Source organism: Psammomys obesus, unplaced genomic scaffold, assembly GCF_907164565.1.
Source record: "Psammomys obesus unplaced genomic scaffold, mPsaObe1.curated_primary_1811, whole genome shotgun sequence".
Taxonomy (NCBI): domain Eukaryota; kingdom Metazoa; phylum Chordata; class Mammalia; order Rodentia; family Muridae; genus Psammomys; species Psammomys obesus.
The window spans coordinates 20,731,922-20,749,380 of NW_026596046.1; the positions used below are offsets into that span (position 1 = coordinate 20,731,922).

The following is a 17,459-nucleotide window of genomic DNA, read 5'->3' on the forward strand; positions in this document are numbered from 1 at the left end:
CCAACATTGGCCATGAATTCCTAAGGTCAGACTTTCCACTCTTCTTTCATGTGCGGCAAAAAAGTGTGATTTCATCCACCTTTCACAGTTCTAAGCAAGTGCGGTTCCCGCTTTCATCCGGCAGGGAAGAGTGACATTAAACATGTCACCTTGGTGAAGCTTTGCATTCACCTTCCTGCTAATGAGCCAGGGTCCCTGGGGACTTCCGTGAAGAGCCTACTCCTCCAAATTTTCAGGAGTAACTCATCTGAAATCTTATTACAAGCAGGTTCCACGGGGAATAGAGTTATGGCAGGCTTGCAAAAAAAAAAAAAAAATCTATGGGCAAGCTTCCTGCAGCAAGTATTCTGAGGGACTCTGTATCTCACTTCCAGGCACACCATCATAATCTTTTTTAAAGGAACCACAGTGGGCCCCAAACAGAAGCTAAAATGTTGTGCTGGCAACGTAAAAATGGGCTTTTTTGTAACTGCCCCCTTTGTTGACTTCTAGAAATCAGGGTGTCTCATTGTAGCCTAGACTGGCCAAGAACTCACTACATAGCCCAGGCTGGCCTGCAGCTGGTTGAAATCCTCCTGCTTTATCCTTTCAAGGGCTGGGAAGACGGGCAGGAGCCTCTAGGCTTGACTCTCTTTTGCTTCCTGCCCTCATGCACCTCCCTTCTGTCACTCTTTCCAGGCAGGGCGCTTTTGCTCCAGTACTCAGTTAGGGAAAGGACCCTCAAGGGCACTCCTTCCTCATTCCCAAACCAATCTGACTCTGAGTTCCTAAGCCAGAAGTCCCGGCTGGAACTCCAGGTCAGCGGACTCGGCACCACCATCCTCTTACACCCGCCCCCCCGCTCCGCCCCTCAGAGAACTGCTTCTTTGAAGAACTGCTTCCCACAGCCAGCTTAGGGAAGCTGACGTAAACATCCCGAGGAAATAGCCAGAGCGGCTATTTCAGCCTCATTTCCCCAAGGAAGTAATCAGCACCTCTGTCCCGAGACAGCTCCAGGTGAGCGTGTAAGCTCCGGATCACTTTCACAGGCTCGAAAGTACAGACGCTCGCAGAACAGTCCGCTCCCAACCATTGTCCTGTTTAATGTTCAGAACCACCCAGCCATCGAGCGGGGGAGGTATTATGGATAAAAGCCGGGGTCTGGGGCGCCCGCTTCCCTTTTTTGGGTTCCTCAGATCTGCCTTGGATCCCCGCGGTCCCCCCACCCCCAACTGGGGGTAGGGTGGGGCGTGCTCTCCAGTAAACCAGTCTGCGGCGTAGACAAGTGGCCCCGCGGTCACCGGCAGGCGTCCCTCCGGGTGGACCTTGGCAGGATTAGAGAAACCCTGGACTACAGGCCAAACCGCCCGAGGCAGGGCGCAGGGGCGCGGATAAACAGGCGGGCTCCGGGAACAAAGGAGGTAGAGGGGGACGCGAGAGCGGGGACGGGAAGTCTTCCCTTGGCAGGAGGGAGGGGCACGGAGGCCCGAACCCCGCCCCGGCCCGCCCCTCAAAACCTTCTTTCTTCTCGCCCGCGCTCGGAGGCGGTCGGTGGAGAAGCCGAGAGGGGGCGCAGTTCGCCTTCGCCGCCCGCTAGTCCCGTCGCACCCTTCCCCGGCCGCCACCCCCAACCCCCGAGAAGCGCACAAAGAGCGCCAGGCCCGACCACATCCCCGCGGGTCGGGGCCGGGCGGAGGGCGGGACCCGGCCAGGCGGAGGGCGGGGCCGGCGCGCTCCGGGCTCCTCGCGGACAATGCGCATGCCTGAGCGCGAGCAGGGGCGGGACCGGGAGCGGCGGGCGCGCACGCCCGCGTCGTCCCCGGGCGCCGGAGGGCCGGCGTCCAGGCGGTGGCCGCGCGGCGCTCGTGCGCGTGTGGGAGCCCGCGGGGTCCCGGTCGGCGCGCCAGGTGTGTGCAGGACCGGAGTGCAGGGCATTCCAGAGGTCGCCGGCGGCGCTGGGGGTCAGGCCCGCGCTGCCACCGGCTTCTGGGGTTGGCATCCGCTCTTTCGGGGCCACTTGGAGAAAGTGCTCCCCAAGGGGACGGAAATGTGGGCGCACGCGCGGCTGGCAGTGCGAGCGGGCGTGCCTTTTGTGTCGCGTGCGCTCCCGCGCAGGTGGGCAGCTCGTGCCCAGCAGTCACTATACCAAGGGGGCCCAGGAACCTCGAGACCTGGTCTCCGCGTCCCAGGCTCGGGCCGCCCTCTTGTTCAGCTGTCTTGCATTGCCTACCGTCCACCTAGTGGTAGTGTCGGGGCCAGGAACGCTTTATTTGGGGGCAGTAACGGGACTTTCGAAGGACCGCTCTTTGGAGCCTAGCCGCCCGCATCACAATCGGGCGCCTTTTTCTTCTCCACCCGGAGAGGAAAGAGACTTGAGGACAGTGGCTGTCCTCGGCTGATGGGCACACTAAACGTCCAGAGCCAGCCAGTCCCGCATTAGACAACAAAGAGAGGCGTTCGCGGCGGCGGGGGAGGGGCGCGACCGGGAGGAGGCCGGGGCGGGCTGCGGCGAGCTCGGTGGGGGTGGTGCTGGCTCCTCCGCTCGCTCGGCCCCGGCCTCCGCCCGCCCCCCGGCCTGGCGCGCGCCAATCGCCTCCCCCAGCGATAGTGTCAGTAGCATTGTAGAGTCAGCTCCCGCCGGTGACGTTGCGCCTCCCTCGTCCCCCTCCGGAGCCGTCTGGCTGCAGAGGCTCAGTCAAGAGGCGGGTAGAAGAGGAGGAAAAAGCGCTGAGTGAGGGCGGGCGGGCGGGAGGGCGGGAGGGAGTGGAGGAGCCGGGGAGGGGCTCCTTAAAGAAACGCTGCTGTCGCTCTCCTGCTCGCTTTGCGCTCGGCATTGTGGCCAGCCAGCCGGGCACTCGGGGGGCACGCGCGGCCGCCGCTCGAGCTCTGCCCCCACCCCAACCGCCAGCAGATCTGGGGTGGGGACCCAGGCGGGGGCTCTTGCAGCCACTGCCCGGTGCGGACTGCACGCAGGGACCCACTCCTCCGGGCGCTGAGGAACGAGCCACGGAGCCCTCCGCAGCCGACCGGCCTCCCCGCCCCTGACCACCCGCTTCCCGGCTGTCTTTGTGGCTGCACCTTCTGGCTGCGGAGCGGAGAGCCGGCTGGGGCGCGGCGCGCGCGGCGGAGCGATGCCCAGCTCGCTGTTTGCAGACCTGGAGCGCAACGGCAGCGGCGGCGGCGGCGGCGGCGGCGGCGGCGGGGGAGGCGGCGGCGGGGGTGGCGGCGGCGGCAGCGGCGGGGGAGAGACTCTGGATGACCAAAGAGCCCTGCAGCTCGCGCTGGATCAGCTCTCCCTGTTGGGACTGGACAGCGACGAGGGCGCCTCTCTGTACGACAGCGAGCCGCGCAAGAAGAGCGTGAACATGACCGAGTGCGTGCCGGTCCCCAGTTCCGAACACGTCGCGGAGATCGTAGGGCGGCAAGGTAGGTCCGGCAGGGATGGGGACCAGAGGGGCGTGTAGGGTCCCCGGCCGCCGCCTCGCGGCGAGGGCGGGTGCGAGATCGCGAGTTGTGGCGCGGGGGAGCCTCGGGGAGGGAGGAAGAGCCGCGCGATGGGCCGGCGCACTAGACAAAGAAAGTGCAGGCAGGCTGTCCCCGCCGACGGCTCCAGCGCCGCGGCGGGATGCACTTTCTGCTGCTAAAATCACCGCCCTCTCCTCTAAGGCTTCAGACTTCGGATCACCCTAGGAAAGAGGGTTTAAATATGAGATCCTGGGGGAGGGGGCCTCTGGTGGTCCTCTGGGAGGGTGGGATGAGGGGAGCGTACGGTGGCAGGAGGATTCAGGATTTCTGCAAAGCGGAATGGAGTCCAGAAAGGGAACAATGGGTCCCAGGACTGCCATCTCCCCAACCCCACCCCTAGGTTTCCCGGGAGCCCCTTGGTGTCTTCAAGGCAGTGACTGCGCTCCGTCGGATGCCAGAACATCTCCCCAGATGACTTTTCTGGGGTTCTGGGCTTTGCTTGGGACGACTGCAGTCCCTGGGGGAGGGCTGGGCAGCCGATGGGCTGATCCTCGAGCGTTTCGCGGGTGGAAGCCGCGGTCCAGCTCGTGGCGCCGTTCGGGGTCAGCGAGGGAGACGCCCCCTTTCTCCCCGTCGCGTGTTCCGCTGTCCAGCTGCCTCGGGCGCGGGCTGTCCCGGGTCTCCGCGGTTACCCGGGGATAATGGGCGTGTCTCTCTCTCCTCTCCTCTCTTCTACTCCCTCCCTCGCACCCTGGATCCCAGGTTGTAAAATCAAAGCTTTGAGGGCGAAGACCAACACTTACATCAAGACCCCAGTTCGCGGGGAGGAGCCTGTCTTTGTTGTGACGGGCAGGAAGGAAGATGTGGCCATGGCTCGGAGGGAGATCATCTCCGCCGCGGAGCACTTCTCCATGATCCGAGCTTCACGGAACAAGAACACGGCTCTCAACGGCGCTGTGCCGGGACCGCCCAACCTGCCAGGGCAGACCACTATCCAAGTGAGGGTGCCTTACCGCGTGGTGGGGCTCGTGGTGGGGCCGAAGGGCGCCACGATCAAGCGCATTCAACAGCAGACGCACACGTACATCGTGACGCCCAGCCGGGACAAGGAGCCCGTGTTCGAGGTGACCGGGATGCCAGAGAACGTGGATCGCGCCCGCGAGGAGATCGAAGCTCACATCGCGCTGCGCACGGGCGGCATCATCGAGCTGACAGACGAGAACGACTTCCACGCCAACGGCACAGACGTGGGCTTTGATCTGCACCACGGGTCCGGCGGGTCCGGGCCGGGCAGTCTCTGGAGCAAGCCCACGCCGAGCATCACCCCCACCCCTGGCCGCAAGCCCTTCTCCAGCTATCGCAATGACAGCTCCAGCTCCCTTGGCAGCGCGTCCACAGACTCCTACTTCGGCGGGGGGACCAGCGGCAGCACGGCGGCCACTTCACGGCTGGCGGACTACAGCCCCCCCAGCCCTGCACTCAGCTTTGCCCACAATGGGAATAACAATAACGGCAACGGTTACACCTACGCTGCGGGGGAAGCCTCAGTGCCTTCCCCGGATGGCGGTCCCGAGCTGCAGCCTACTTTCGACCCGGCTCCCGCCCCACCGCCGGGGACACCCCTCCTCTGGGCCCAGTTCGAGCGCTCCCCCGGAGGTGGATCTGCGGCGCCAGTGTCCTCTTCCTGCTCTTCCTCGGCGTCCTCCTCTGCCTCGTCGTCCTCTGTGGTCTTTCCCGGGGGCGGTGCCAGCAGCACGCCCTCCAATGCCAACCTGGGGCTGCTGGTGCACCGCCGGCTGCACCCGGGCACCAGCTGCCCGCGCCTGTCTCCGCCCTTGCACATGGCCCCGGGGGCGGGAGAGCACCACCTTGCCCGGCGCGTGCGAAGCGACCCGGGGGGTGGAGGCTTGACCTACGCCGCCTACGCTAACGGGCTAGGGGCACAGCTCCCCGGCCTGCCCTCGTCGGACACCTCGGGCTCCTCCTCGTCCTCCAGCTCTTCCTCCAGCTCTTCCTCCTCTTCCTCGGGGCTGAGGCGCAAAGGCAGCCGCGACTGCTCCGTGTGCTTCGAGAGCGAAGTGATCGCTGCGCTAGTGCCCTGTGGCCACAACCTCTTCTGCATGGAGTGTGCCAACCGCATTTGTGAGAAGAGCGAGCCCGAGTGTCCCGTCTGCCACACCGCGGTCACTCAGGCCATCCGCATCTTTTCCTGAAGGCAGTGCGCGCGTGCGCACACTGTGCAGGGAAGGAGGGTTCCCTCCCTAGACCCTCATTCCCTAGGGCCTACCTGCCCAGACGCCTCTGGTGCCCACCTCTTTCCACCCTACCCTCCTCACTCTCAGAGATCCCAGAGGAGCTTGGAAAGCTGTAGTATCCGCTCATTTTTAAAATGTCATTTTTAAACAAAGGAACTTGCCAGGATCTCTGCATCAGGAGTACTGTAGTCTCCGAAACCACCCGAATTGCATGCTCTATAAATAATAGGACCGGCGACATTCTAGTAACGATAGTTTTTACACTGTACTTAATAGGAAGCTTCCAAAAGAAGAAAACCCCACAAGTTTTCCATTTTCTTGAAGTAGGAGAAAAATGAACAGTAATTATGAAGATGATAAATAATTGTGCTATGGGATGTGTGGACTGTTTTGTGTGTCTCCCTTCGTGGGTGGGTTCCTACAGCACTCGTTCTAGAACTCAAGTGGATCCTTTTTGAATGTTCATGGAAGGGCCAGGAGTTCTGTACAGCCAGGACCCTGCAGCTTTATTAAAGTTAAAACTGTAACATATCTCTTATATATTAAAAAAAAAAACCTTTAAAAGTTTTAAAGAGAAATTGCATTAATACAGATTGAAGTATTTTATTCTTTTTTTGACTTGAAAAATTATATTTCATATTGCAAAGATGTTTACAAGTATTTTAATTTAAGTTCAGTGAACTTTTTTGTAGCTGGGTTAAATCTTTTTATTTTTAGTATGGCCTTATGGCAAAGAACACTGTATTATTTTAATAATCACACAATTGTGACGGATTACAAACCATAAGATGTATAACGTTTTGAGCAGTATTCTGTTGGGATGGAGATTTTATAGGTTCAGACAAATCTTCTAGATCTGCTTCACCCAGCATATTTTCTATTCAGTGATATAAAGCATATTTTATTCTATATTATTACAAAAAAACGGAAATGTATAAACATGTCAAAAGGAACAGTTGATGCTTTCTAACATTTGTATAAATAGAATTCAGTGCAAATTACAGAAATTCTGTTGCACCGCTATAGTTTTAGTGTTTCTATTTTAATACATTTGTTTACCACTTGTTTATGTATATGTAGGTGACGTTACTTGAGCTTAAATGTACTTTACTGAGCAAAGTTTAAAAAAACAAAGTATATTTTATTTTATGATAAAGGGCCTTTAACCTCATGGTCAAATACTAATATTATATTTGCTGAGACAAGATTTGAAATTGTATCAAGAGTTTTATTTTTCTGACATTTAAAGTTCTACATAATAAAGGTAAACTTAAGTAATGGTGCTACTTCATTTTTTAAGTATTTCTATATAAATAAAACATTGAAGAAAAATCAGAATTGTATGGTGACTTGATTTCCTTTTAAGGCCTCCTGGGGTGTACCTTTGAAAAGAAGCATCGATAGACTGAAATACACCGATTCCACAGAGAACATGTAGTTTATCAATAGAGCAGATTCCACCGAAGGGTAGGATTTCCTTGGATGGATGGTCACAGGTAACAATGTTTTTGTCAAATTGCAAACAGTTTACTAAACCAAGACTTATTTCTACACTAGATATAGCTGGCAATGTGGAGGGACCATGATATTTTTTGGGGGGTGGGGAATGGGGGGCTGGAACATGGTTAATTTATTTTTAAATTAGAAGACAAAAAGGAAATGGAGACATTCCAGAGAAACATTTGCACTTTCAGCTCACACAAACCTGTTATGTTTACCTAAAACTATTAAGAAAAAAATTTTTAAAAAGTGGAACTGACAATCAATTTGAACGATATTTTAGAAGGCTGGGGCTCAGGGAAATAACTGTCCTGCTCAACCTGAGGCACCCCCCCTACCCCCCAGACACAGGGCATTCAGGGATACTTATGTGCTGGCTGCCTTGGAGAAGTGAGTCCCACCTAGGGCCTCTGCAAAGGATGGAGGGTTCTGCCTGCTGAGGGCCTGGATTTGAGCTTCTGTCTTATCAGGTATCTTTAGGGTCAGGCTAATTGGTGTCGACAGGCTGCAAGTGTTAACTGTTTGTTGTTGCCTGAGGAAAGTTTCTGTTTGCTTTTGGCAGCAGCTCTACTTCTCCCCTTGCCATGGGGGGCCTTTTCTGTTGTGGGGGAGGAGCAACAACTACTTTTACTTGACCTGAACTTTGTCTCCTAAAGAATATCCAGGAACGAACAGACCCTGCCATGGAATTTCCAGTCAACTTCCTGACTGGGCTGCCTCTGGAAAACAGTAAGGAATGTGGTGATCTTAGCTGGTGGCTCTAAAGATTTTATATACATACATACATACATACATACATGTGTATATATGTACACACACACACACACACAATTATATTGCTTGTTCCTCTTGGCCCCTTTTATGTTGACATTTGTTTTTAGGAAATGAAATCACTTCTTCCATAGCTCCCAGTGTATTAGGTTTAAATGATGAGTTGGATACGCCTTCAGGTGACAGGAGAGAAAGGAGTGGCCTGTTTAGAGAATTTCTGGCATTATCTTCAACTCTGGAAGGTTCTCAGCTATGTGACCCTTCTTTTGCCTCTCTCCCTCAATAGGACTTAGACCTGGCAGTGGGAGAAGCCATTCGGTCTAAGCCTCCTCTCGTGCAGCTGTCTGGAAACGCCCAGAACCAGAATTCCATTTCCACTTACATTCTTTAGTATTGTAAGTTTGGCTTTCTGCTTTAACAGAAGGGACATGATACAGGGAAACAGCCTAGGGTGTGTCCCATCCCCAGTTGATGTGTTGTTTATTTACTTAGGTTCCTTTTATTGATATTATAAGCTTTATTATAAAAGACTTCGAAATCTTGCACACCAAGATTCACTGGACCCCAAATCTATACAACTCAAGGAAACATCTCTACAGTTAGCATAGGCATGAGGGACAGAAGCTATAGAAAAAAAAAAAAGCTGAATTTGAGGCTACATACTTGGGTGGCTTGCATAACTTCTTTCTTTCTCTTGTGTGTGCACATGCAGAATCCATATGCCTTCCTCAAACCCTTTTTGTTTTTATTTTTTTCTGATACAAGGTCTCACTGAATCTGGGGTTCAAGGAAAGATTCCACTGCGCTGGCTGCTCCTCAAGCCCCAGGGATCTCACTGTCTCTGCCTCTCCAGCCCCGGGGTTGTCTCCTCCCCACGCCTGGCATTTTAAGTGGATGATGGGGCTCCACGCTCAGGTCCCCTCTCCCTGGCCCCTGGCCTGCCCTTCTTTACAGCGAGAAGGGGGCTACTTTGCCGAAAGGGTTGGAGATATATTTTAGTACAGTCATCAGCAGAGACTAGACATGTGCTATCAATCTTGCAGAAGGAGTGCTTATGGTACAATTAAGCCTTTTGCTCCATCATCCAGGTGACTTCCTGGGGACCACTAATGGCAGGGGTGACAGTCCTCCAGCTGGAAATAGGAAGGGTGCCGTATTTACATTCTCCAAGCACCACCAGCTTCCCTCTCCACTTCTACACTAGGGAATCTACCATTCCAGAGCAACAAGGCACCCGCTAGCAAACACCTCTCTCTCTAATGACTAGTCCCGCTTTATCTATGTATGTAGAATACTGGGTCTCAACAGGGCTGGGTTTTACGCACTCACGCATGCATGCACGCACGCATGCACGCATACACACACGCTCCTATTTGGCATTCTTCTTAGCACATTTTGGTTCTGAGATAATGGGTGGTTGTACTTGTGTCTTAGTAGATAGAGGCTAGAAATAAGGCTAACAGCCCAGTGTTCAGGACAGCCCCATGACGAAGGCCTCAGCAGGGGTCTTTCCTACTGCCCCTTCCCTGCTTTATGGCTTTCATCCAACACGTAGGGGCCTCCAGGCTGAGCTGTGGGTATTTGGAATCACCTATGACCCCAGATAGCTGGAGTTGTGTCAGGACCCTGGAGGCGCAGGTCCAAGCCCCACCATCAAGGGACTGTTTTTACTCACCAAAGAAAGAGTCGTAGCCGGTATTCACTAGGCAGCTTTGCTCCAAATGGGTGGTTCAAAACTAAACATATTTGTGTTTCATCTGAATATTTTGTGTTTTTGAGAATTTCAAACATGAGTGCTGTACTCACATTTCCACCGCTCCCTTTCCCCCTCACACTCCTCTTCTGTACCTCTCCTCAAGGTCATAACACTTATTATTATTGTATATGTATATACACACATGCCCCCCCCCCCACTGGGTCCCTGGGATCATGTGATTAGTTAGGGCTGACCAGTTGGGACTCGATAGCCTATCAGCATTATTATTATTATTTTTTATATTTGTGTGTGTGTGTGTGTGTGTGAGTGTGTGAATGTGCAAGCACCACATGTATGGATGCCTGAGGAGGCCGGAAGAAGGTATGGGATCCCCTGGAACTGGAGTTACAGGCAGTTGTAAGCTGTCCGGTGTGGGGGCTGTGGACTGAACTTGGATTCTCTGGAAGAGCATCGAGCTCTCTTAATCACCGTGACATCTCACCAGCCTCTAAGATACTTAATTTTTAATTTATTTAAGTCTATTGTTGATCTGGGTTTGGTGGTGCATTCTTTTAATCCAGCCTGGTCTTAGTGAGTTCCGGAACAGCCAAGGCTACAAAATAGAGACCACATATATACATGTGGTTTGTGTGTGTGTGTGTGTGTGCACCCACACATGTTTGCGCTCACTGGTCATGGTCTGTGCGCTGGTCAGATGGTGACTTTGTGAGGTTCTAAATACCAGACTCTGGTCACCAGGCTTCTGTGGTAAGTACCTTTCCCGCTGAGCCGTGTCCCTGGCCCCCAACACACTTCTGCTCACCTCTCTTCTGTGATCTCCCAGTACAGGTCGCACTGGGACTTCACTATGCCCTTTCTCAGTTAAGACACAAATAGTCCGCTCACAGTGTCCCAAGCAGACTCAACTTGGCTTTTCTAGCGTAGGTCATGCTCTCTCTGTTGTCACGGTCCCTGAAGCCAGAGACAAAAGAAATAGAAACTGTTTAAACTTCTCCAGGTATATCTTGACACCTTTTCCATTTTTGTTTTTTATGAGTTCCCCTTATGCTACTAGAATTTGTTCTTGGAGAAACTGCCAATCTCTGTAGCAAACTCCCAGTCATTAACCAATGTGCTTTTCTCTGTTCAAAAAATAGGGAAAATTTACCCTTTCTAAAGTTTTAGGCCTGCTAGCCATGCAATTGTTGGTTCTAGTTACCTTGAAAACTTCACGGGCTTAAGGAAGGTAATTTGGGAAAAGATGGAGATTATGCTGCTCACAGCCACTCCCCCCCTCCCACCCCATGGGAGACAGAGTCTCACTATGTAGCCCAGGCTGGTCTCCAACTCACTATGCTGCCTGAGTCTCCCACATTCTGGGAGCGCAAGCCTGTGTTGGTATGCCTCCGATATAGCCTTCTCTTTCAGAGGGTCATTTCCAGGGTGGGGTGGTGACTAACTCGGCAAAGCGTTTGCCTCCCAGGTGTGAGGACCTCAATACAACTCCCAGAACACCCTTAAAAGTGCTGGGTGGGCATGGTGGGATGCTTGGAATCCTAGGGCCGAAGAGCTAGCCTGAGGTAGACCCTTGGGGTTCACTGGGCAGCCAGCGTGGCCTGCTCTACAGTTTCCAGGCCAGTGAGAGGCCTGTCTCAGAGGAGATCGACAGTATTCCTAAGGATGACACTTGAGATTGTCATCTGACCTCTACGTGCGTGGGCACATGTGAGCTTGTGTGGACATGCGCACGTGTGGACATGTGCATACACATTCCCATTAAACAGAGGAGGGTCCTTCTTGTTGGGGAATATGGGCCCTTCTAACGTTAACTCTGCCCCTGCTTTAGCTTCTTTTCTGACCTTGCCTACCACCTTTTAAAATGCCTTGGGAAGACCAAACTTCTTTCTGAAAAATTGGAGACTATAGGGAAGTCAAGCATCCCTCCATTGGCCCTGCCGATGTTAATGGTTTCTATCCTTTATTAAGCCCCTCTCTCTGACACAGGCTTTCTAGGTGGGGATGAGACTACTAAGTTTAGGCAAGAAGGCTGGTGGAGAGAGCGTTAAGTTCTGTGGCTTATCTAAGGCCACAGACAACATCAGAACTAGGACACCAACCATGGGTCCCCCTAAATCCAAAGCTCCATTCTTTAGAAGCTCAAACAACAAAAACAAACCCCCAAAAACCTGGCTTTAATAAGCATCACTCTCTGAAAATGTGAGCCCATTCCTTTGTAACAAAACAGTCAAGCGATGCTCTCATCTGACTGATGATGCTAATTGACTTGAAGTAACCAGGACCCAGTTGGTGAATGTCTCCAGGTCACAAGAGAGGAGCCCTTCACTCTAAGGGCACCTTGCTCACAGGGGCTTCTGTGCCCTGACATTTCTCTCCACTTTCTCTCGTCAATTGAAAAATTAACATTAAGCTTACTCTATGATATATTCTTTAAAGATTATTTTTAGAAAAAGTTCACTGGCAAAAAAAAAAAAAAAAAAAAAAAAAGTGAATGCAGTATTCACTTAAAAAAATGCTCCCTAAAAATGCCACATGGACTAATTTAGACAGACAGTTATATATGCCAAACTGGTGACTGAAAAGGGAAACATGATCAATTGTTTGGACTTAGAATACTGAACTCCTGCTTGGATTTCCCCCTCTCCCATTGATTCCATTGTTTTCTGTATTTATTAGAACTGTAGGACACAGGCATGCTCTAAAAATGGCAAGCTGTGGCTCAGCTTGTCCATCTGTCAGGAAGTCGAGAAAAGACGGGAGACTCTGGTGAGCTCTAAGCCTCAAGGCGGGTCTCCCACAGTGACCCACTTCCTCCAGTAGGCCCCATTTCCAGAAGGTTCCAGCACCTCCTCAACAGGGCCACCAGCTGAGACCAAGGTTTCACACACAGGAAAATGTGGGGACATTTCATATTCAAGCCCCTGGCAGCACCCTGAGTTCCGGTTGTAGCCCATTTGCCCGGGCCCTCTTCTGGGCCTACAGAGGACCTGTGTCCTGTTGCCAGGGCCTGCCAGAGTTGCGAATTTACTTGTCCTTTCTCCCCACTGGGCTGAAAATTCTTTGAAAGCAGAGGCCCTACCCTTCCCTCTCTACATGCAGAACTCCAGGGGCGCTTGGCATTTAGTGAAAAGCGCAGAAGTCTACATGCCCACCAACAGGGGACAGACTCATGAAGTTAGGTCATTTCTACACACAATAGAACTTTTTTAGTTGCTACAATAAATGAGGTGTCACTCCAGTGTCTCTGAAGGGAAAATGGAGAGGAAATAATTTTGTTGTTGTTGTTTAAAAATACTGTGAAAATATTTGAAAATGCACGGACACTTTCTAGAAGGTGATGGCAGCAGCCAGTCTTTATGACGACTCTCAATGGTCTCATTCTCTCCACCCCCCCCCCCCCGTGTAACTACCTCCCCGTGATTGCGGGTGGCCCAGCATGACTTGCTTCTAATTAGAAGAACATGTCCTTAGTGATGGAATATCACTTTTTGGAATTAAGTTATAAAAGCATTGTGTCTTTTGGTTTTGATCTGTCTCTCTTTGTCTTTTCCTCTCTCTCTCTCTCTCTCTCTCTCTCTCTCTCTCTCTCTCAGTAAGACAACCTTGTGAAGGTCCATGTGGTGAGAGTGAGGTGCCTCTACTTCAAGCCATCAGGATCTGAGCTCCCCAGTCCAGGAGTATATGGAGAATTAAGACTAACTAACAAACTCTGCCAATGAGCTTGTAGCGTATTTCCTCCATATTGCACTTTGAGATAAAGTGGCGGCCCTGACCGCCATCTTGGTTGCAGCCTTGTAATGGTCCTTCTTTCAGAGACTTGAAGTTAAGCCACACTCTGATTCTGAGAGTTGACACTTGCTTATTGTTAAAGCCTCTAAATTTTGGGTCCTTTTTTTGTGCAGAAATAGAAAATGAATGCATATGTGCAGTTAACTGACAAAGTCATCATTGGAGATGAGAATCATACTAATGTTTGTGGGCCATGCTAGAACACTGGCAGTATCATTCAGTAAGTATGTAATGTGAGAGTTACTAAGCTTCAGGCTTAAGTTGCTGCTTCAAATTTTTCTGCTATGAAATGGGGAGCACTAGTGAGGTTCCTTTGAAGGGGTTGTTCCAAAGAACATTTAGAATTATGCAAGGCATATGGCAAATGTTATAGAGCTCTATAAATCCATGTGTATACTATATTTTTACTACTTTATGTCTCCATGTCCTCTTGGGATTTTTTACAGTGTGATTATTGGTCAAAAAGGATTTTGGAATTTTAAAGGAGGGTGTATCAATATAATAGCGTTGGTCAACTTGACCTGAGCCAAATCTTCAAAATCAAAGCATTCTGATGGACAACATGTGTTTTGTATGTGTGTGCTGAAGATGAAACTTGAGGGTTCTGTGCCCCAAGCCAATGCAACAAAACTTCAGAAGTGACAGAATAGTGTTACTTATTTTGAGTAGGATTCATGATACCTACGCAAGATGCTTTCACATAAATGACTTCAAACAACCCTGCAAGTCCTATAGAGTCATTATTCTTACTTTGATGACACGACACTCACCACCCACTTACATGTCATAACCTGCACAGAGTTGTCCTTAAAGGTGTCTGGAAGCCGTGTCTCTCTAGACCATGTCCTGTGCACACAGAAAACTCCAGTCCCCTCAAAACGCAAGTTGACTCTATTGAGCTCTGAGAATATTTTAATGTGCTGCTTTCTGAAAACATTCAAACTCACCACCCATGGATTTAGAGCCCAGTAAAAACACACTGCTCATTAAGACTGTGTCGGTGTCCCTTTCTGCCCCCTGGTGCCTCCGAGGGCACTTGAGGGCCTTCAGATGAGCATCACAGAGACAGTCCCGCAAGAAAATGTTTACTTGCAGTCTCTGGGTAAATTGAATTATGACCTTTGGAGTTGCTTATCTCAGTCTCATCTTTAATGGCACACATCCTAGCTGAGCTAATTCAAGCGTAGCTCATGTTTGGGGACCCCTATGGTACTGTTCACTCTACCCCCGACTTCTTTGCTATGAGTCTTTGGGAAAAATCAACCTGTAGTTTGCAGCTCTCATTTTGTCAGCTAGAAAATTAGAAAGATGGACTTTTTATTGCTTTGCAAAGGAGTCCATGATAAGCAACCTGGAGAAGACAGAAAGAATATGTTTCTGGTTCTACCCTCCTTTGAACTTCTCACTGACTGATTTCTAACAATGAAGCCTGGAAATCTGCAACTGAAAAGTTCTCTATTAGCTAGGGTTGATTAAAGACATCATTTCAGACTCTTCAGGCTGCTGTTAAAACAAATGAAGCAGAGCTAGAGAGATGGCTCAGCAGTGAAGACTACTGGGTGCTCTCTCAAAGGTCCTGGGTTTGATTCCCAGCATCCAAATGGCAGCTCACTACAGCCTGTAACTACAGTTGGAGCATTTCTAATGCCCTCTTCTGTGTTCCTCAGGCATCAGTCACACGTGGGGCACAGACGTGCATGTAGGCAGAACACCCACACACGTAAAAAGAAAGAAACAATGTACATTGATATTAATTTACACTGCTACTGAATATATATTATTTGGAGGAAAAACTTAATGCTCATCGTTGTGTGTATCCTATGCTGTGCTTACATTAAAGCTGTATATAGAGGTATGTATCCAAGTAGGAGTATACACATAGAGTGAACCTCTAGGAAAGGGGTTTGGGCTTAGGAGTTGAAGCCAAACACTTTTTCTTTATATCCTCTTTAAGTAATTGCATCTTTTCACAAAAAACAAAAACAAAAACAAAAGCAACCTCCCCCCAAGCATATTACCTATTCAAAAGACTTCTCTTTGGTTGATGATGAACAGATATTCATCTGTTGTAATCAGTGAGCCACCTGATGCGGCATGGTTATGGTACAAATGGGTAAGTGCTCTGTGGCTTCTGTTTAGTTTGATGCTGGGGTTGTAAAAGCTGCCTTAAAAATTAAGCATTGGCTTTAAGAATGATTTATGTGTTCAGCATGACCCATGTTATGGCTAGACAGAATTATCCATCAAGTAAAGCTTCCCTATGAAACTTTTCTCCCTGCTTTCCCATCTCTTCCTTTCTTCCCTTCGTCCCTCCCTCCTTTCCTTTCTCCCTCCCTCCTTCCCTCTTTCTATCTTTCCCCACCTTGGGTTTTTGAGTCTCGCTCTGCAGCTCAGGCTGCCCTTGAACTCAGAGCAATCTTTCTGTGTCAGCTTACCAAGTTCTTGGACTGCACAAATGAGCCACATGGCCCTCCCCCATAATATCCAATATGAAAGGCAGGCATACAAAACCCAGGTCTAGCAGATCTCTAGGACTCTGCGAGTTAGAATTTCAAGGACCTGTAGACCAGAAGATAAATTTGGGAAAGAGGAAGTCTTGGCAGAGTTTGGGGGCGTGGCTTGTGGGGACCAAGGACATCGATTTCAAGTTGTTTCATAACTGTGATTTAAGGGTTAGGCAGGCTAGGGAGACTGAAGTGGGGAGGTGAGGGAGTAGCTTAGACCATGATCCAAGAGGTGGTTGGTGAAGTGTCTACAGTGATGAGAAAAAATAAGAGAGACCTGTAAGGACCTGTGTTAGCCTTTCATAGCTATAACCAAACCTGACATAAGCACCTTAAGGGAGGACAAACAGATGTCTGCTCACAGCTCTAGAAGAGGTCAGCCTTCTGCGGTGGGGAGGACCTGACAGAGCAGTGCAGTTCACATCATTATGGCCAAGAAACACAGAGAAGGGGATACAAAAAGAAGCCAATGGGCTGGAGAAACAACTCAGTGTTTTTCTAGAGAACCTGGGTCCGATTCCCAGCACTCATTATCACCTGCAACTCCAGTCCTAGACCTCTGACGCCCTCCTCTGGCCTGTACAGGGCACTGCATGCACACGATACACATACATACATGCATGCATAAGACCCATGCTTATGAAATGAAAATAACGGGAATGGTAAAAAATTTTGTGTGTGTGTGTGTGTGTGGGGGGGGTGTATGTGTGTGTTTTGCCTGAATGTATGTCTTCATATTATGTAGTTGCAATGCCCATGAAGACCAAAAGAGAGAGTTAGATGGCCTTGAATTGGAGCTGTGAGCTGCCATGTGTGTTCTGGGAACTGAACCTGAATCCTCTGGAAGAGCTACTCCTGAGCCATCTCTCCAGCCCCGGAATATTTTTTAAGATAGGATATAGTTACATACAGCCTCTAGTTGTTTACCCCCCACAAGCAGGCCCTGTTCTCTACCCTTTATCTTCTAACAATTACGGATCCACCAAAGGATAAATGCAATAATTAGACTGGAGCCATCAAGTGCTAATTATTTCTGGAAACATCATCATAGATACCCCCAGAGGGGTGCTTCCCTAATCTCCTAGGCTTCTCCACCTAATCAAATTGACAATTAAGATTATTCACTACAGTACCTTGACCTGTATTAGGTTCAACTGTAAAACTGCTGATTCTGGTCCAGTTTGACTTTTAGTGACCTCACTGAGTTGGCATTGTGAGGTTGCACAGGAGGTCTCTTGGACAGAGTAACCTGGCCACTCCTGACCTTGCTGGCTTGGGGCACAGTTGGGAAACAGCACTGAGTAGGGCTAAGGTGGCGATGATATGTGATATCAGGAATTTTGGACCTAGGTGGAAGTCACAGAAAACTTACTTCTACTTTTGCTTTCCTAAATGCCTCCTGTGTCTTTCACAGTTTGGTGCGTTTTCTTGAGACTGTCCCTCTCCCCAGGAGAAGTGTTGATTTAAAAGAGGTAATAAAGA

At 50.4% G+C, this 17,459-nt stretch overlaps 1 protein-coding gene across 1 annotated transcript; it reads left to right on the forward strand.

Annotated features, from left to right (window-relative positions):
- Positions 1 to 3,110: 3,110 nt before the first annotated feature.
- On the forward strand, positions 3,111 to 6,188 carry Mex3b (mex-3 RNA binding family member B). The gene is made up of 2 exons (XM_055623344.1): positions 3,111 to 3,405; positions 4,207 to 6,188. The coding sequence occupies exons 1-2, from the start codon at positions 3,111 to 3,113 to the stop codon at positions 5,655 to 5,657; spliced, it is 1,746 nt and encodes a 581-aa protein (XP_055479319.1). The 3' UTR covers positions 5,658 to 6,188.
- Positions 6,189 to 17,459: the final 11,271 nt, after the last annotated feature.